This window comes from Anopheles arabiensis, chromosome 2, assembly GCF_016920715.1.
Source record: "Anopheles arabiensis isolate DONGOLA chromosome 2, AaraD3, whole genome shotgun sequence".
NCBI classification, from domain to species: domain Eukaryota; kingdom Metazoa; phylum Arthropoda; class Insecta; order Diptera; family Culicidae; genus Anopheles; species Anopheles arabiensis.
The window spans coordinates 1,178,078-1,198,513 of NC_053517.1; the positions used below are offsets into that span (position 1 = coordinate 1,178,078).

General features: G+C 50.2%; 2 protein-coding genes across 11 annotated transcripts in view; one reads left to right on the plus strand and one right to left on the minus strand.

Annotated features, from left to right (window-relative positions):
• The window catches only part of LOC120897112 (homeobox protein cut), a 169,519-nt gene extending 156,683 nt beyond the window's left edge, over window positions 1–12,836 (plus strand). For 9 of the 10 annotated variants that reach the window (XM_040301749.1, XM_040301735.1, XM_040301743.1 and 6 more), the window contains 2 exons: window positions 4,825–5,239; window positions 5,325–12,836. In XM_040301749.1, the coding sequence (XP_040157683.1) occupies window positions 4,825–5,239; window positions 5,325–8,574 (3,665 nt within the window). In that variant the 3' untranslated portion in view covers window positions 8,575–12,836. The remainder of the gene's footprint in view (window positions 1–4,824; window positions 5,240–5,324) is intronic. The other variant, XM_040301804.1, reaches the window with a different exon arrangement.
• Window positions 12,837–16,694: 3,858 nt separating this feature from the next.
• On the minus strand, window positions 16,695–17,078 carry LOC120896324. The gene has a single exon (XM_040300347.1). The coding sequence runs from the start codon at window positions 17,076–17,078 to the stop codon at window positions 16,782–16,784; it is 297 nt and encodes a 98-aa protein (XP_040156281.1). The 3' UTR covers window positions 16,695–16,781.
• Window positions 17,079–20,436: the final 3,358 nt, after the last annotated feature.

Consider the following 20,436-nt stretch of genomic DNA (forward strand, 5'->3'; position numbering starts at 1 on the left):
AAAATGTAGGGTGAATAAATTACGTGCCCTCTTTGGTTGGGTTTGGGGGGGGGGAGGTCGAGCAAACCTCCCAGCAAACACATTTTCCCTCCGTGCCCTCTGGTGTGCCAATCGGGAGGACCTTTCCGTTCAGATTATTTTTATTAGGCGGTATTAGTTATTCAATTATCGTAACTTGCCACCAGGAAAAATGTCTCTCATTCTCTCTCCCTCTCTCTCTTCTATTCCTCCACCTCGTTGCCATTCTTTTGCTAATGCAAATTCCGCCACATTCCAGCAGTCAGTTCCGAAGCCAAACACTCCTAATCCCGCCCTCGATTGGCTTCCTTCCATTGCTTGGGCGAGCAGCACCGAAACCCAGCTGTTCGGTGCTAAATTAGATGGATTATGGGCTGGCCCGCCTCTGCCTCGGCAGTGTGTTTGTGGTGAAGATTTGCGCCTGGACGAGATTTTCCGACGCAGCGCGAATAATTAAACCCGAATGCCCGAATGCGCTTTCGTCCGCCTTGCTGCCGGTGGTGGGTGGTGGTGGGTTCATCGATTTCGCTTCACCAGCTCTGCACGCTCTCCACACACACATTCGGCACTTTAATTGCAAGTGACACCCGCATCACACGGCCCGCTGCCCACGGTGACGTTGGCGCTAAATCGGTTTTAATTATTACAAAATTTCAAATTATTTCATCACCTCATAATTAAAAGCTTCCCCATTTTGCACACTGGCATTATTCCGGGCTCCGGGCGACGAGACGATTTGAACGCAAATTTTACAACGTCGTTCGAATGACCATTTGAATCCATCTCCACTGCCCCACTCTAGCAGCTGCTGCTCCTGTTGCACCTCCCGCTGTTGGATGCTACGGGTGTAGTCATAAAAATAATTTAGTAATAATGTGATACTGGCTGCAAGTGCACACGCGTACACACACTCACACACCCATCCAGGGATGCATTCCGGCTGCTTCCCAGTCACACTGATTCAGTTCGTTTGGAATCAGATTTGCCTCTCTCACTCCGGCACTTCAGGTCCAGTCCCAACCTGGGAGTCTTGTGTGACTCAACCCATCGACACATTTTCGGGATCATTACGCTCAGTGCAGTACGATGTAAAACTTAATGAAGTGATAATTCCGAACGATCGCTACATTTTAAAATGCAAAATGTATGCCTCTGCACTACGAAATGGAATCGTTTCGGAGCCAAGGGAGGACACAGGCAGGGAACTGGACGCGTCTCATTGAGTTTATCGTTTCCTTTCCCGGGTGACAGGTGACTCCAGAGGACATCCACCAATTGGCTGGCGTAATTATAGGTCGCACCGTGTCGCAACTCACCAGCAGCCGCAGCCAAATGCAAATCAAGCTTTCTAACGATTTGTTAATGAGAGCCTCGGTAGTACAACAACATGTATCGCGACACGTGCACACTTACTAACGAGCCGCCGAATGTGCAAACATTGCCGATCAATACGCGACCGATCGCCCCGAGGGTGAACAAGTGCTCCAGAAATTGATTGAACCTGATTTATAATTACTTCTCCCATCGTCGTCGTGGCACACTTTGTTCGATTGTCAATTTCAATTAGGGAAACGGGCGGGAGGGAATCCGCCTAAAGCAGCCTACAAACGGGCAAGGAAAATAATCAAATCCTGCCAGCAAAGGTTTTTTTTCTGTATGTTTTTTCGCCCTCGGGCTTCGAAGCGTGCCGTTGCGTGTTGCGTCCCTATTGCGATTCGCGCGCAACTAAAAAAACAATGCGCGGTGTTGAAGCGCGAAGATATTGTGCGAAGAAGGAGCGTGGTACGTCGAACACAAAAGACACACCAGCGGTTTTGTATGCATTCTCCCTCCATTCACCGTATTAATATCAAATAAATCTGTTGTTGTTTTTTGGTTTGTTCGATCCACCGAGGCTGCTGCCGTGATTAGTACGCGTCGCCGCCCGGGGGAATAAATGCCGCTCGAATGCCGCTCGAAGCTACCTTTTGCGGTGCGCGCTGCTGCTCTACGAACAAAACACACAAAAATCCACCCAGATCTTCACCCCGCTGAATAAGGAAGCTGCTGCACTTACACTCCCGTAACTGCATTTACCCTTACTTGCAATCTGCGAAGGGTTTTGCTGTCTGCCATCTGCCCTCTCCGGCAGCGAAATTGAAAAGAGATTCATAATCAATCAAAAATATTACATCAACACCGCGGGGCACAAGGCACATTTCCACCGTCAGACACATACAGAATCGAAGGGTTTCAATGCTATAGCACGGGCGCTGCTCCCTATCGAGATGCAAATGGAAAAAAACAGACCAAATCCCTTTTTTTCGCTCTCTTTTTGCTACGAATCTCTTACAAAACTGCACCGCAAAACCTTCGGAACCGACAGTTTTTGTTTTTGGCTCTACAGGGAATGGTTTTTTTCTTTTCGTACCCTCTTTTCTTTTCCCCCGGATCTCTGACGATATCGGTTGGGTGGCAGAACAGAAAAGAGCGACACATAAACACAAATGACAGACACATTTCGCTGTAATTACTCAGCCATTGCTCTCGCAGACCCAGCAGCAGCAGCATTAGACGGGTATACCCAGCAGACAGTGAACGAGTCTCATCGGAAACGACTCCTTCACTGAATGGCGTCTACCGGAAGAGCGGTCCAAGGAGGCAAGCGATTACAAGCAAACCCATATCCTGCCTTCGTCTTCCGTTTGATGGCACCGGCGTCCCGGCGCACAAGACTTCATCAATCGGGCGAATCGGGCGAGCCTTTGAGATTTCTGGCTCTCGATTTGTGAGTGCTACTGCTGCTGCTGCTGCTGCTGCTGATGCTTCTGCTGACTTCCGTTTAATGACAGACGACGCTGGGCCGCGCGTTTGGGATTTGCGTGCTGTTGGCCAATTACGTGCGCCCGGGCCCTCGGCGCCTCGGTCGTTTTGCTCTCTGCGTGCGCTAATGACTAATTTGATGGGATCCCCGAAGCCCCGAAGAAGCCCGAGCTCCGTGCCTGCGGGTTGATTGATTCTTCGAATGGAACCAGGCCGCCACCCGCTCCCCCCCCCCCTCCCCCCTTGTGGTGGGCAAGTATCGTTGTCGCTTCGCGGAATTGGGCGTTTGATCAAGGACAAACGCACACTGCAGCGTCACAGATCGTTAAGATGCTTCGGGTTTCGGGTGTTTTGCGCCCTGTTGCAAAATGACATCGACGACCGCCAGTCATCACACACAAACACACTCACAGCACGGGTGTAAAACAAAACCGCTCTCGGGGAAGAATCGACTTTTTACGAGACATGTGATTTATAGGTATTCGCTTTTATGATCCCCATCTCGGAGTGTTTTTTTCGTTGTTTTGCTTGTCTTTGCTTGACACAGAGGCCAATGGGGACGAAAATAAACTCCACACACACACACCCTATCGGGGCCATGACCCTCGCCGTGCCCACGCGCCCACCGAGGACATATACAGCACGCGCAGCACTGTCTACTCCCGAGCTGTCAAATAAAGTGAGGTTAGAAAAATTACAACCCTACCGTTTAAGTACCCACCACACCACACAACACTCACTACAATGCTTTCGAGGCGCAAAATGGCCGCGTTGCGCCAAACGCGCCGATCGGTGAAAATCGATCAAAGTCATCGCTGAGGGCGAATGGGATCGCTTTAATGCCATCCGGTCCTTTCGGGTTGAAAATTGCATCCCAAAGAAGGATGCAGGTTATGGTCGCGATTAAAAATGCCAATTAGTTCCGCACGTTTTCTGCGCTCATTTCGAACCACGAACGCATCGCGAAACTACGTGCAGTGCTGCTTTTCTGTATGTGTGTGTGTGTTGCACTGTTTAATCGCTTCTTCTGCTGCCGTCTGCCATCATAATCGCACGTCTCATCTCAACCCGAGTGCGCCCCCGAGAGCATAACGATGATGGGAGCTTCAAAGGCAGAGGAAATAAAAACTCGAATCGCAAGAGAATCGCGAAATGGCAAAAACGGAACAAGAAACGAGCCTCCTCCCCCTCCGTTCCCTTCCCCACGGTTGATGGTGGGGAAGATATGGATGGAGTCGTTTGATATAAATTTTATAAAAGCTGAACGAACGAATAAATATAGATTGGGAGCTGGAGATAGACTGCCGGCGACCGTGGGCACGGTTTCTCCCCGGTGCCTCCAGTCCCGGGTTGGCGGTGCCTTTTCGATGTCCGCCCTTTCGTCGCTCCAATCGGAGGAGGACAGGCGCACTGGAAGCCTTCGGAGAAATCCGACGATGATGCCCTTCGTGCGTTTTGTTTCCCTTTTGCTCCATTCCCGTCACGCCATTGGACGATAATGCTCGGTGTGCCGATGTGCATATGTGCGATCTGTCTTCTTTCCCTGAGTCCTTTTCCCTCGTCCTCCTCGGCCCAGAAAGTCGAGCCTCAAGGGCTTCTTCTGACGTACTTTGTGCTGCGCTGTTCCCTTTTAACCGATGACGACGTCAACGACGATGAACACGATGATGATGATGATACACGTTCGTATAAAATGTAGATTTTGAAGAGCAATATTTTTATCCATCTTCTTCATGCCGTCTGAAATTGACCCTCGAGCGGTGGGTAGAGGTGGAAAAAAATATATGCGCAAAGACGTGCACCATCGCGCGAGGTGACGCCCATCTCCGGTCACTGATTGTGTGTTGTTGTAGTTTCTCCTGCCATTTTGATTTCCTCGCCATCACTCGCAACGAAGGATACCCACTGGGGAGTTGTTCAGATTTGGTTTCCTCCTCGTCCGCAGCCATGCCACGGGCTGGCCCAATGTCGCTGGTTTATATGACAGATGTATACTAATTGCAGGTGCAGAACCGGGAATGCCATCCTACGGTCGGCCGGACGGTGATCTCAGCGACGACCGCATGCAGCAAATCCTGTCCGAAGCGTCGATGATGAAGCGTGGCGAGCCGCCGACGCCACAGCAGCAGGCCCACCACCAGCAGCAGATGCGGGAACAGATGCAGCTCCAGCAGCACCAACTGCAGCAGCTTCATCTCAGCGGACTGGACGACTCGACGCAGCACAGCGACAACGACTCCAAGTCGCCGCACAATCGCGACGTCCACTCGCCCTTCTCCAAAGACTATCTCGGCGGCCGGCTCGGAAGCACCGGACGGCCCAAGAAGTACGACAACGACGACATCTCGCAGGACAAGATCGCCAAGATCTACCAGGAAGAGTTCTCCAAGCTGATGCGCAGCCCACGAGACTTCCCCAAGTAAGTATACCCGCCGGCGACTAAGCAGATGCGCCCAACTGATGCATGATGGGTGGGATTGGATTTTGCTATAACTGATCGTTAGTCTTCTGTTTCCACATTTCCTCAGCGGTGCGATGCCTCCCGTGGATCGCCCACAGGACGACAACCTGCGGCTAGCGTTCGAGGCCTACCATCGGGAGCTGGCCAAACTGCAGCAGAACGCTTCGGCCGGCCTGCCCGGTATGCCCAACATTTCCAACCTTCCCAACTTCTTGGCACTCCAGCACCAGCAGCAGCAGCAGCAGCAGCAGCAACAGCAGCAACAACCACAGCAACCGTCGCAACCTTCCACCCCATCCGGACAGCCGTCGACTCCTTCGCAGCCATCGCAGCATGCCGCGACCGGGCTGAACGGTGGCGCCGTGCAAGACCTATCCCTGCCAAAAGAGAAGCAATCGTCCGCCTCCAAGCTGAACGGTACCATCTCCGATGCCGAGTCCGATGCCGACATGAGCCAGAAGGAGCTGGACGACAGCATGAAGCACAGCGCCTTCAGCCTGGTCAAACCAAAGCCCTCGGAACCGTCGGGCATGTGTACGCCCACCACGACGGCCTCCTCGGCGGCCCCGAGCCCCATCGGCAACAGCATCCTGCCCCCGACAATCACGCCCACGGACGACTTCTCCGTGGCGGCCAGTCCGCTGCAACGGATGGCATCGATCACCAACTCGCTCATCACGCAGCCGCCCGTCACGCCACATCACACGACGCAGCAGCGCCCGCTGAAAGCCATCCTGCCGCCCATCACGCAGCAACAGTTCGATCTGTACAACAACCTCAACACGGAGGACATCGTGCGGCGCGTCAAGGAGTCCCTGTCGCAGTACTCCATCAGCCAGCGGCTGTTCGGCGAGTCCGTGCTCGGGCTGTCGCAGGGTTCGGTCAGCGATCTGCTCGCCCGTCCGAAGCCCTGGCACATGCTCACCCAGAAGGGCCGCGAACCGTTCATCCGCATGAAGATGTTCCTGGAGGACGAGAACGCGGTGCACAAGCTAGTCGCCAGCCAGTACAAGATCGCGCCGGAGAAGCTGATGCGCACGGGCAACTACAGCGGTACGCCCCAGCTGCCCGGCATGCACCTGCCGAAGCAAATGCCCCCCACGATGCCGAAGATGCTGAGCGACTCGATCAGCAAGCTGCAGCAGGATCAGCAGAAAACGCTTCTCCAGCTGCAGATCTCGCAAATGCAGCAGCAACTGCCCAACGCGCAAGCTGCCCAAGCGGCCGCGGCCGCCCAGCATCAGCATCAGCTGGCCGCTGCAGCTGCCGCCGCAGCCGCCGCCCATCACGCGGCCCAGGTGCAGGAAGTCCAGCGCCACTCTGCCCAACAACCGCCCTCCTCCTCCTCCTCCTCCTCGCAGCCATCGCCGCTCGGTGCCATGGGCGGCTCGCAGAACTCCTCCGCACAGCAGCGACCTCAGCAGGCCTCGCCCCAGACGATGCTCCTGACGCCTCCGGGCATTCCTCCCCAGCATGCCATCGCTCTGCAGGGCCATGCCGGCGCGCCAGACAAGAAGTCCTCCATCATGATGCCGATCCACTCGCCCGTCCCGCAAGGTCCGCCCGCTTCCGTGGGTCAGCACGCGGCCCAGCCGGGCGCACCCAACTCGATGCGCGGCTCGCTCCACCAGCACATCTCCCCGACGGTGTACGAGATGGCGGCGCTCACGCAAGATCTCGACACGCAGGTGATCACGACCAAGATCAAGGAGGCACTGTTGGCGAACAACATCGGCCAGAAGATCTTCGGCGAGGCCGTGCTCGGGCTGTCGCAGGGGTCCGTTTCCGAGCTGCTGTCCAAACCGAAGCCCTGGCACATGCTGAGCATCAAGGGCCGCGAACCGTTCATTCGCATGCAGCTGTGGCTGAGCGACGCCAACAACGTCGAGCGACTGCAAGTGCTGAAGAACGAGCGGCGCGAGGCCAGCAAGCGGCGTCGATCGACCGGCCCTGGAGGACAGGACAATAGCAGCGACACCTCGAGCAACGACACGTCCGAGTTCTATCACTCCAACTCGCCCGGCCCGGGGTCGGTCGGGTCGCAAACGGCTCCACCCAACAAGAAGCAGCGCGTACTGTTCTCCGAAGAGCAGAAGGAAGCGCTGCGACTCGCGTTCGCCCTCGACCCTTACCCCAACGTGCAGACAATCGAATTCCTGGCCAGCGAGCTCGGCCTGTCCACCCGCACCATCACCAACTGGTTCCACAACCACCGGATGCGCCTGAAGCAGCAGGTCCCGCACGGGCAGCCCTCGGAACCGATCCCGTCGCGCGAAAACCAAACCGGAGCCCCCTTCGACCCGGTGCAGTTCCGCGTCCTGCTCGGCCAGCGGCTGATGGAGATCCAGAAGGAGCGGCTGGGACTGAGCGGCATGCCGCTGCCCTACCCGCCCTACTTCGCCGCCACCGCACCGGCCACCAATCTGGCCGCACTGATCGGGCGTGGATTCATGCCGGGCAGTGAGGCCGACCTGGCGGCACTCAACAAGAGCATCAGCGAGCAGATGAGCGGCCTCGACCTGTCCATGCCATCGACGCTCAAGCGCGAGGGCGACGACGACTACGAGGATGACGCAGAGAACGAAGAGGAAGCCGGCAGCGGGCACCTGAGCGACTCGGAATCGATGGACAGCAGCAGCAAGCGGGGCGGCGACGAGGACGATCTCAGGACGTCCCTGTCGCTCGCCAGCCTGCAGGCCATGTCGCGGATCAGCCGCCGCAAGCCAGCCGCCCCGCAGTGGGTCAACCCGGAGTGGCAGGATCCGGACAAGAAGCCGACGTCCGCCGCCACGGCAGTCTCCAACATTCCCTCCTCCGTCGCCGCCGCCGCCAAGAAAGATGCCGCCGATGCCATCATCAACGGGGTGTGCGTTCTGCAGCCGCCGGACGGTGTGCCCTCGGTGCAGCAGCGCTTTGCCGCGGCCATGGCAGCGGCCGCCGCAGCCGCCGTGGCGGCGGCCACCGGTGCCGGAGCGACCGTGCCTTCCCAAAGCCCCGACGACCCGTCGAGCGACGCCGAACACGAGGAGGATGACGCCAAGTCGACCCATTCCAAACACTCCTCGTACGGGTCGGAAGGAAAGCTGGACGAGGAGCGACCCCGAACCGCGCACGATCCCGAGTCGGAATCGGAGGCACCCTCGGACGCGTTACGGCCGGCGGAAGATGCGTCGGATGCGGCGCAGGAAAGCAACGGCAATCGATCGGGTGCCACCAGTCCGGCCGGTTCGTCCGTCACCGTGAAGAAGGAAATCCTCGACGACAACCACAGCGACCGATGGGATGCGTACTAAAATCCAACTCCATCCTCCGTTCAACGCGGTTCTAAACCGCATCTGTGGGACAGTGCAGGCGTGTGCGTGTGTGTGTGTCTGGCAGTGGTGATACAGGACGCCGGTAGCCCAGGTATCAGTGCAATCAAAAATGGACGCATCCAAAATGGACGTTGGACAAACGAAAAGTGTCACTCCCGAGCGCGGGCGAGCGGGCGAGAGAGGCGACAAATGCAGCAAACAAAACCAAGAGAAAGTAGACAGTAGACAGCGTCAGCTGGCGCTGTATGTGATTGTTCTAAACCTTCTGTTTTCCTTTCAATGCTCTACCTTTCGCTCTATTTTGTTTCGACCATATCGCAACATCGATCGCAACAAGCGTGATACGATCGCACGGGGTACGATCGCAAATTTTCTTTCAAACCTCCCAACACTTGTACATAGCATATGTTCTTGTAAAGCAAATGTATTCCCCTGTTTTTTTTTTTTTAATTCTGTTTCCTGTTCTCGCTATCCTTTATCACTGTAAGAAGACTGTTAAAAGTGAAGTTTTAAAAACAAATGAATAACCAGATGTAAGGCATTGAGCCATTGCAAGCGCAGATCGCTAGCAACAGCGCAATACAAAAAGAGCTACAAAGCAGGCGGGCTCGGTTAGACGTTAAGACACGTTCAATATTTAAATGAAACTATGGTTTAATTGTACGGAATAGCACGAATACAAAGAAACGAAGCGCGCTTCGGCTTATCGGTTAGGTTTTATTATGCTTACGTTACTCCTTTTCCTTTGCTTATGTTTTTACATAGTTTATAGATCCAGCGATCCAGCGAACAGCAGGGCTTAAGTCGTGAGTTAAGGAATCTCTCCGCCTTCCGCTAGCGGAGCAGGAGCATGGAACGAAACGAACCGAGCGACGACGCTCGTGAAATGCATTTATATGTTTTTTTTTAATCAAATCTTGTAGATATCAACAAACGGACGGCGCAGCGGTGGGAATGGAGTCATGCAAAGAAAATTCTAATAAACGTACTTAGCGAGACAAAACAATGTATGCAAAAACAAAACCAAAACCATTACAAACCATACACAGAAGGAAAGGCAACATATTCAAATCCCCGAAATCGCGTTGGACACGGCCAAGGAGCAAATCAAAACAACTCAAATCGTATTTAAGTATATGAATCAATCAAAATTTATCCAACCTTTTTGGAGCAGGACGAGGACGATCAGTAGCGAGAGAGGGTGAGATATTTTAAGACAAAATTACACACTACTTATGCGCTCATCAACTTCCGCCATGCGCCTGTTTGTGCGCTATTCTCGCACGCACGACAAGAAAAGGGCGATTTGTTTGTTTTGTAAATTATATTAATCATAACTTCAGCCCGCCCACAGGCAGGTGGGATCGTCGAGTGGGATTATAGTTAAACAAACATATGCACACACACACCCAACCACAAACACACACACACACACATTATACACGGACTTGTACACAAATACAAACTGAAAAAAGGCCAAATATATTGTTAAAGTCTAAGTAATTGATAGCATTACAGAGTAGTAAGGACGGTGTTGAGGTACGGTGTTGCTGTAGGCAGGATGCTGTGTTGTGCATTCGATCAGTCCAGCAGAGGGAAGCGACTCCTTAGTAGAGGGGAGCCGCTTACATCAGGGTTTTTTGCTTCCTCCATTAGTTATTGTTTTATTTTCGCGCCCTTGCGTGTGACTGCCCGATTCCACACCCGGGAGGGGTAGGAAAGGTAGCCGTGTTTTGTTGTGTTGTTGTTTTCCTCCTTTAGCATCGATGAAGCGATCTCAAATTTCATACCAAATATATTTAACAATATAGCGCAAGCAACATTTTTACACACATAAACACACACACACCGAGCACAACACTGGCTGGAAAATGGCAACAAAAGATTTTTCGCCAAAAACCCACGTTTTTAAAAGGCTAAAGTGTTTCCTTACTCCTTTACAATTACTTTCCTCGCCACCCGACGCGTGGGTTTGGAGGTTGTACATTGCCCTGTACATACAAAGATGGATCGTAGCCACACACGATCATTGGATCATTGGATCATCCCTTTTCCCGTTGCTTCCAGTTGCCCCCCCCCCACTGTATGAATTGAATCACTCCAACTCCTCCCATCTTTAACGTAAATGATGATGAAATGAGTAGCAAAACACAACCCCCGAGCAGCAGCAGCAATGAAACGCATATCCCGAATTTAGCGAAAGCAAACGGAACCGATCAGCAAAATCGGTTGCATGTTTACGCATTTAGTAAGAGATACACAGATACAGAGATAAATACACATTTTAACATGTTTGCGGGGACGAAACCGTAGCTCGTAAGCAGTGTACATTTCAGAACCGTACGTAAGCCGATAGAGATCCCGGGTTTGTCCAGGCAATGCTCCTGGAGGAACTGATTTTAGTTTTTACCTTATTGTGTATCCCCGACCGTGTATTGGTGGCGTTTATTGTTAAACGAAATAAACGCACCGATACACATCCTTGCTTTTCTTGCATACTTAAAGGACGTTCGAGCGAAGCAACTGTTTAACAAATTGTTTCGAAACGCCGGAATGCAGAAAGCAAGCGAGCGTTAAGAAAAATGGCACGGAAGGCATACAAGAATAGCTAGCAAAAGGTTCAACTTTTTTTTTAATACATAAGTAAATCGAAACAAATTTAAAGTAAAACACACAAGTAATGATAAAATGGAATGCAAAAAAAATGAAAAGAAAGAGACGAAACATAAAAGAAAACGCAAATTAAGAATACGTAAAAGTGAGCTGGGGAAAGTGGTTGAAGAGAACGAGAAAAAAGGATAACGAAATGCAATATTATGAGCGAACGGGAAAACCCATTGGAAGGAAACAATAATTTTATGCAAACAACAAAATGTGAAAAGCTGATCAAAACAGCACAAAAACAAATGCCCCCCCCCATTGTAGTATGTAAAGTAGAAAAGCAAGCACATTTTGTTAACTTATTGTCCGTAAGTCTTCTATTGATTAGTTCTTAGGGTGAACAAAGCAGAATCTTTTGCATAACAACAACGACGACAACAAGTCCCTTCCAATAAGTCAGCCCCTTCCCGGCTTTGCAGGACTCGCGACGAAAGCAGGGAGCAAGGATGGCTGGTTGTTGTTTTCGTTTTAATCGGTTAGGTTTCGTTTCGTTTCCGGTTGAATTTTTGTTGGGTACGGGTTACTTTAACCGTTTTGGGGCGCGATCGATCGATCGAGATCGATCTGTTGCATGTGACGGATCGTGTACATAAGAACGATGGTGGTGAGTTTTGGTTTGTGTTTCAAATCAGCACACATACACACAGCGATAAGGTGATCGTGGTGTTTGTTTCACAAAATTAACCAGATCGAGTATTTAGAAATGTCTCAAGCCAACCAGCAAATCATAAAGTTTCCTTGACGGAACACAAAAAAAAACGAAAATTGTGCAGTAACATTGTTTACAGTAATTTAAACTTGCCCAAGGTATAGTCAAGAGTCGGAAGCAAATGAAGGATAAAACTAATGTATTATTAAGTACGCTTAACCAGCGTGTTTCGAGGGTAACGTAGTAATTTATCGAGATTCATTTGGCTTCTGGAAGGGAAAAAATAAATGAAACAAAAGCCGCTGGAATGTAGGAATGCAAAACACTTTTCGTTTCGTAATTCAGTCGAGTCGGTTAGGGTTAGTTGCTGAAACCCCGATTCCACGGTAAAACACACAACACGCACATCCACATCAACAGCACACACACATGCACAGACAACTCAAGCGACAGCAGCAAACAAAAAAAAAAGAAACAATGCTACAGCAAACAAGCAAACATAAATAAAAGCGAAACAATAAACAAATGTCTAGGGAAGAGAACGAGATGAGGGAACACGGGAAGGCAAACAAGGTAATGCAAATTGTAAATACTTATTATCATATCATTATATTATATTGTATTGATTAATATTATTAAAACAAAACACACAAAACACACAAGTAATGGTAATACATTATTGCATTGAAGATAAAAGGAAAAAAACAAACGCGGTAGACAAACGGGTGGATAACGCCCGCAAATGCGTGCAAAAACGCGGAAAAAGCGCATAAATACATACAAGTTGTAGCGAAAGACGAAGAAGAAGAAGAAGCAGACCGACGTACAGCGTACAGTAATGGAAGTATAAATTATATTGTCTTCTTTATGAATTTCTATACAATAAAAGGAAAAATAAAATATTATCTGTAATGAATAATATAAAACAAAACATAATGCAGTTGTTATTCTTCCATCCTATCAAAATGCATTGATTTGCAGTTTAACATCCGAAGTTCTTGGTTGTAATTGATTTTACTTGGAGATCGGTGGCGTGGAACAATTTTTTTTTTACTTTTTAAGCAACCATTGCGCTCGAAAGGCTATTTTTAAACCATTATTATGATACTGCCCCCAACGAATTATTCAAATTTAAATACGCGGATGAAATCGACAGTAGCGCCATCTGCCGCTATCGTGTGTAACTAACAAGCGGCATCTATTTTTCGGTCTTAGGCCACACGTAGTTTATGGTATCACATACAGGTGGCGCAACGTACTTTCGATTCTGAACAATAGGTGGCGCTAGTTTCTCCGATTTTTTTTTATTGATAGGCGATTTTTTTGAAAAGCATAAAAAAGCAATTAAGAATTTATATTAAATATGAATGTGATTTACATTGAAATTAAAAGGGATTTTTGATACACAGTAATCAATACGACACTACATCGAATTTGCTCAAGTGCCTGATGATTGAAAACAATTCCTTTCCATTCGGCTCTACTCTCGTTCAATGTTAAGGTTATATTCAGCAGGTTTTTATTGTTACATTCATAAATGTTTCTTTCTGTTTGGTTTCATTTTTCTCTGTGCAACGTCCAACTTCCCATTCAACGGGCGGTGCGAAGGGAATGCAAGAAAGCAGATCACATCACCCAACACACAAACACACCAGCGCTGCCCCGACTGACTGGCCCTTGCCTTACAGGGTTTTCCATTCCAATTAACAACTGTCCACAGTCTACTAGCAATCTTCGATTTGAAAAACACAATTGTCTACCACTTACACACAAGTCAAGCCGTTTTTGGTACACTGTCCATTTCAATTTCACAATTGTCGTCTTCGAAAACACACGACAGATGCGGCACGGGTTTGGCTGGAACGTGTATCACTTGTCTGTAAGAATTGAACCATGTTGTAAACAGGTCTTGACTGAATATCAGAATATGGGAAAGCTGAGCAATTTGGACATGTTAAACAGTTTTATCATTTGGTTTTAGTTATTCTTGGATCGTTACAGTTTTTAGGTTATTTTGGGACGTTGTAATTTTTTTTCACTGGCTACAAGTAAAAGCACCGATAAATGTCAACATTTCTGCATTGTGTTGAAAGATTAAAGTATACATAAAATGCCTAGCATGTCCATTTTGCTCAGCTGTCCTAACATCAAGTGATACACGTTCCAGCCAAAACCAAAACAACCCGTGCCGCATCTGACGTGTGTTTTCGAAGACGACAATTGTGAAATTGAAATGGACAGTGTACCAAAAACGGCTTGACTTGTTTGTAAGTGGTAGACAATCGTGTTTTTCAAATCGAGGATTGCTAGTTGACTGTGGACAGTTGTTAATTGGAATGGAAAACCCTGTATCAGCATCGCTCTCTGTCGCTCGATGTACCTTGCGAGCGGTTTTGTTCGCCTGATAGCTGGAAGATCCGTGGGGGCTGGATTTTTTTAACCCTTTACCCCTTTTGTGGGTGGTAGCTGCGCGCAAACCATCCTCCCGAGCGAGCAGCTTCTCTTTTCCACCCCACAATTGGGCGAAGCCGTGCGCAAGGGGAGGTGTTTTTCACGGAAGGAAAGTAGAAAAAAACCTGCTGCTACTTTCTCCGAAGTTTCACAACAAAAGCAAGGGGTTCTTACTGTTTGTTGGTCCTTCTCTTCTCTCATTGCAAATCTGTGTCTAGCTCTGCCGCTTTCAAAATTATCCACACAAAAAAAGGGTCGTGTCTATCATCCATTTGCCACCCCAGGCCCATTCAACTTGCATCCAGCTGAAGATGCTTGGAAGAGTACACACAAAGGCGACAAAAAAGAAGGGTTGCCGGACGTCGTTTCTTGCGTTGATACGGTTTGCTGGTCAGTTGATGATAAGAACGAGGAGGCAAAGTAACAAAAGAAAAAAAAAACAACCCACAAACCTACGCCACCGAGCAGCTACCTCCCCAGACCGCTACGTTTTATGAGCTTCTGGTAGCTTGCTTCCTTAAAAAAGTGGACAGCACCAAACGAGAAAACGCAACAATGGGGGGAGAAAAAAAAACAAGCGAATAGGAGAGATCCCCGTGTCCCCGTGTCGGAGATGTCTGATGGCTTCGAACAATTGGTACCGCGCCCAATGCATTCATCTCACAATGTACCACCACCCTGGGTTGGGGCGTTGGATGAATCGAGTGGCTCTCCCACTTTAAAACGCGCGCAGAAACTACCAAACTGGCAGCAACTGGCGGAGGATTCAGAGTTGCATTTTTTTAAACCCCAACCCCCTACTTTCCCTTCGCCCCAAAAAGAGGGGGAAAATGTACAAAAATATGCTCAATGTGCTTTAATTGCTTAATTCCTTCAAATAATAGGAACATGATTTTTTGCTTATTTTTACCTTAAAAACAATACTTACAGTACAACAACTTCTGATTTTATATGAAAGTTTGTTAAAATTTAGCTATTTCTACCCTTTCCTAGAAGAAATCCTTGGCATCCATCCAACTTCCCCACGTTCAGTGCACAATAAAACCAAAACAAATCACCTTAACACTCCCCTTCTTAGCATCTCTCCCCTCCTCCCGCACAGTAGCGATGCTCGAACTTCACGGCACATTGCCAACAGTGGGGGGAACGATCTTCGTGATGCAACGATGCATCACTGCAGCTAGCGAGCGGGCGAATGAAAACAACAACAAAAAGTCAATCTTCCCTTTCGCTCACTCGCTGCCAACTATCTTCCTCGCCCATTGTAGGAGAAAACGGTCGTTGGCACAAACTTAGCTAGCAAAATGGCACACAAACACACTCACACACGCACGGAGAGCTCGTTGCTGGCTAGAAAACTATCCCCTCCAGCCCCATCCCTTCCGACGACTTTGGGGGGATGCATTTTCCCAGCAACTATAGAGCGGTTTTCCCAAGCAAGCCAAGCTAGATAGGGGAAGCGGTGGAAAATGTATATCTAGCTAGCGCTCTCGTCAACGCATGGCGTTGCCATTGGATGCCATTGGGATCCATCTCTCCACCCCGCCCTAATGCGAAACAATATCGAAAAAAACAAGGTTTTCTTGGCAACTTGGCAACTAGCACCACCCCAACCGACGTCGTCTAGGCGTTTGGGAATAGTTTCATAGATAAAAATTCGTACCAGGAACACATGCACTTCAGCAGGCCTCGGAACGTCTGGCAGCGGCTGGGAACAACTTCCAGCTTTCCATCCACCGGCCTCACAGTGTCCCCCTCTGCCCAAGAGCTTAATCCCCACCAATGGAGACCCACAACAGACGGCGAGAAGGGAGGGAGCGAGGGTACTGCATGTACTGCTGTGAAGCGCTTGCATCGTCGGTGCATCGTCGATGCACTCGCGACTCTGCCATTACCGGTCGACTGGTTGGCCTTGGGTTCGAGCCGACGGTGCAACGATGCAACGCAATGTGCAGTGGGGAAGTGGAAGCTTCATTGTGATGGAAGTGCCACCGCGGTGCCGCTACAAACACACACAGGCAGACACAGACATTGTCGCTGGGGCTCATTGCAAAGTTGCAGTGGAAAATGAAATAAGTTGCGACACACGATGAAGAGATGTGAACGAGCTGGACGAATGATACATTTAAATTAGCTAATTGTTCAGCGTAGAAAGCAAAGTCAATCGATTGAAGCTACACTAGAAGAAGCTGCTCCCTTTAAAACGACATCATTTTCTCAGTTTTCTCCACCACACCAAGGTGCCGTTGCGCAACGAAGCAAAACTTTCACTTTCGGCTCATGCGAAATGCGGCGGACGACAGCAAAAGTGAAAAGAAAAGAACGAAACACGCTCCCCCTGGTTCAAGAAAACAGGTTTCTGTTTTGGTGTGCCAATTTACTGTTTACTGTTTAAAAACACACATCCACACAATCGAGGGTGCACTCAAAACAGCTTCGCCTTCTTGCCCAAATAGCAATCGTACACGGCGTAGGCCGTATCGCACGGATTGGTGCGCCGCAGGTCACACTGCTGCACGTAATCCTTCGCCTTGTCCGCGTCCATCAGCTTGGTGAGGAACACCTCCAGCTTGTCCTTCAGCACGACGCCCTTCTCATCCATCAGGCGCAGCTTTTGGAAGAAGCATTGCACAAAGCACTGCCAAATGGGAGAGAAAGAAGGCGATAAGAGAGAGAGAGCGCGGCACAAGAGAGAGGTCAGCGACCAACACGATGCAACCATCGTGAGACGGACGAGATTCAAACGGCAACTGGTGAGGAATTATCGCTCGCCTATGAATCTTATAATATGGAAGGGCATCTCGAACACCCCAACAGGCTCCAGGCAGTCAGGGAGCAGTCGTGAGCAATTAAAAATGGAATCCCACCACCGCTAGACATGCAACGATAATTGCGCTATTGATCCGTTGACGCTCACCGACGCATCGATGATCTCACACGGTAGTGGAATAATATCGGTTCTATCGCAAAAAAGAGGAACACAAGCAGCGTGAGACTGCGTTGCATCAAAACACACACGCACCAATCAAGCTGTTTGTTCTACATTTCCAGAATCCCACAGTAAGGTGCATGCATCGCCTCAAAACGCATCAAACAACCCAAACGCTCCGAAACACTTCGGACACACGGAGAGATGCAACAGAGCCGTTCAACAGCACCATCATCATCATCATCATCGTTGGGTGCTTCTCGTTTGTCTGCTCCTCGGACCGGCCCAGACGCCGCTCGTACACCGATATCTCTTCACTGCTTCACTTCTAAATTCGTCGCATTCTGCATTCGGGTTTTTCGAATTTTCGGCCGTTTCGTGTGCACCGAGCGGCGGGAGCCTCCGCACGCTCCTGGGATGCTGGTAGAAACAGTATTTCGAATAAATTATCGAAAAAATCACACGCCGGACCAACACAGCCCCGGATGGGAGTGAGCCCCTTGGGATGCTGCATGCGGTGGCCGTCGTTGTCTGCGCGTTCTCTTCTGCTTCTTCCTGTCCCCCGTGCATTTTATCACCCCGACACAGTTCAGCCGAAACTGCCTCGGGCGGGTCGAGTGAAATGTGAAATGCAAATGTGAAATTTCAAGCCAACGGACGGGAGGAGTACGCGGTTACCTAGCGTGTATCCTTTGCGCAGCCTCGCCGTCAGCTTCATTCCGACCGCGTAAGGGAAACCCCTGGCAACGCCGATATCCTTGCTGGCGTTTGAAAAAACCGGTCCAACCATCAACCACTTTTCGTCGTCCCAGAAACAAGGGGGAAACGGACCAAAGGGAAAACGGTTTTTTTTATTCAGTTCGATCGATTTATCTCGCACTCTCGGTGTGTTGGTGTGTGTTTGCGCTCGTTACGCTCCGCTGTATCCTTGGGCACGACGCGGCACAGCGCTCAATGCTCCTGCCGGTGCTTCACTCCTGGCCGAATCGTTGCGGATCGATAAAAAATTTCCCACACTCGAAATTCCGAGATCTTGTTGCCCTCGCTCTCGCACTCACATCGGGGTTCAAGGGGGGGTGAAGGAGAGTTTTGTTGTTGCTTTATTGTATGTACAGCGGCACAGAAACGGCGTTCGTAGTCGCTTCGCCAGAGAGTCCTCGTACTGCGCGTGTTTGCCAGCCAGCCAGCCAGGAGAAACGATCGATTTAGCCAGCATGGACCGGGTGGTCTGTTATGACAGACAGACGGCACTTTCTTGCAATGCAGTTTTGAATCGTTTTAGGGCTGCAGTTTTTGAGACATCTTCGACACATGACCTACCCTTCGGAGGAACGCGTTGATCTTGGGCATTACGATCGTTCGCGGACCCTCCCATCCCATGCACGGCCAGGCTCATCAAACGTTACAGTTTATGACGGGTGTTTTTTGGGTAACAGCAGTGCGTTTGGGCCATAAAAATGGGTAGTAAACTTTTATGAAAACCCATATAAAACCGTTCCAACTCGTGAACCACCACGAACAAGCACAAACACACCCGCATCGATGTGGAAGGGTGGCTTTATGTGTTTTTTTGAGATGACGGTTTCTTCCTCGGGCCTGGTGGACATGGTGGGGTGCAAGGGGTGTGCCGACTGTTTATATACATTTTTATTACAACTGTTTAGCTATAATTTCCCAAAAACATGAAGCTACCTTCGGTGTAGCATCTTCCTCTAGTACTTTTATTATCGCTTAATGGTCTTTTTCGACTCTTGCTAGCAAAACCCCCACACCAGGACCAGTGCTTCTCTATCTCTTTCTCTCTAGCTCGGAACTCTTGCCTGGTATCAGTCTGCACAGTGACGACCTTCTTCGGATTAAACAGCTGTTTTCTTTGGCTGGTTCCCGCGCAAAAACTAGTTTCTCATCCCCATAGCGTTGCATTTGGCAAAGACTAGTTGTTCCACACAAATGCACACACACACACACAAGCTAGTTCCGATGCAACCCGAATGTTGAAGATGTGATGATCCCCCACCATCGCATGCTTGCTTAGCAGTGAAACTATCGGGCAGAGCAGAAAATGGCATCCCTCGCCGCGTGTGTGCGAGTGTGTGTGGGGAGGGAAACTATCCATCGGAAACTAGGCTCCCCCCGGAAGAGCTTTAGAAACGGGACGCCCATCTGATGGGGCAAGTAGTTTCTGCAGTTTTTCACCTTCCGCAGAAGCTTTCGAGCCAAACCCGGTACGGGCTGAGGAAAACCGCAACGCACACTCTTCTATTAGCCGGGGCTAGCGCAGCCCAGAAGCGGCCTCGCCCCGCCCCGCCCCGTCGCTTGGCTATTTTTTGAGAAAAGCGCAAACGAAAAACAGAACGAAACGACAGATGGCGAGAGTTGTTTATTTCAGCTGCACATTTTCTGAAATTGTAACAAGAGAGCATGCCGCATGGGATGCGCACCCGGACGCGGATGTCGATACGCCTCGCCGAGCATGGTGCCGCCAGCTGCCGGGCGCTGTATCTGGTTCACACTTGGCATAAACACACACACACACGCATAGAGAGACACAACCAAACGCCCGTGTTCTTCTCTTCGCGCTCATCTTGTGCGCATCTGTTTTTTTGTGTTGTTGCTTCCCTGTCTTGCCGTGTGTGTTTCCAATGTTCATCTTCAACTTGCTTCGCGGCGAGGTTCTCGGTGGTCTACCTTTCGATGGCTCGCGATTCTCTGGTTCGTTTATGCTGCCGTTGCTTTCCCGCATACGCACACGCGGATGGGCTTCGGCTGGGCTCGAACCGGTTGGGCTACGCGCGCTTCCCCGCGGGCGCGTGTGTCGTGTCTTCGTCGTCGTGTCGGGCATGTTTCTTTCTCGGCAGGGGGAAAACGAACGACAAGGCTAGAAGGAGTTCGAGAAGCATAACGCTAGCGAAACCCAGCGTGTTCTAGGCTAGAAGCAGGGAGGAGCCCACAGCACACGATCCCGGTGGCGAGCGCTTCTGCTTCCATTTCTGCGAAAAGCCGCCAAAGAACGCTGCCGATCCGGCTGCTAGAGAGCTTTTTGTAGAGTTACCATGGTAACGGCGGTTGGTTTAAATTCTACACACAACGTAGCGCCCGGTTCTAGCGCATGGAAGCGGGCGTCGTGCTGTGGCGGCGGCGGCGGCTTCCC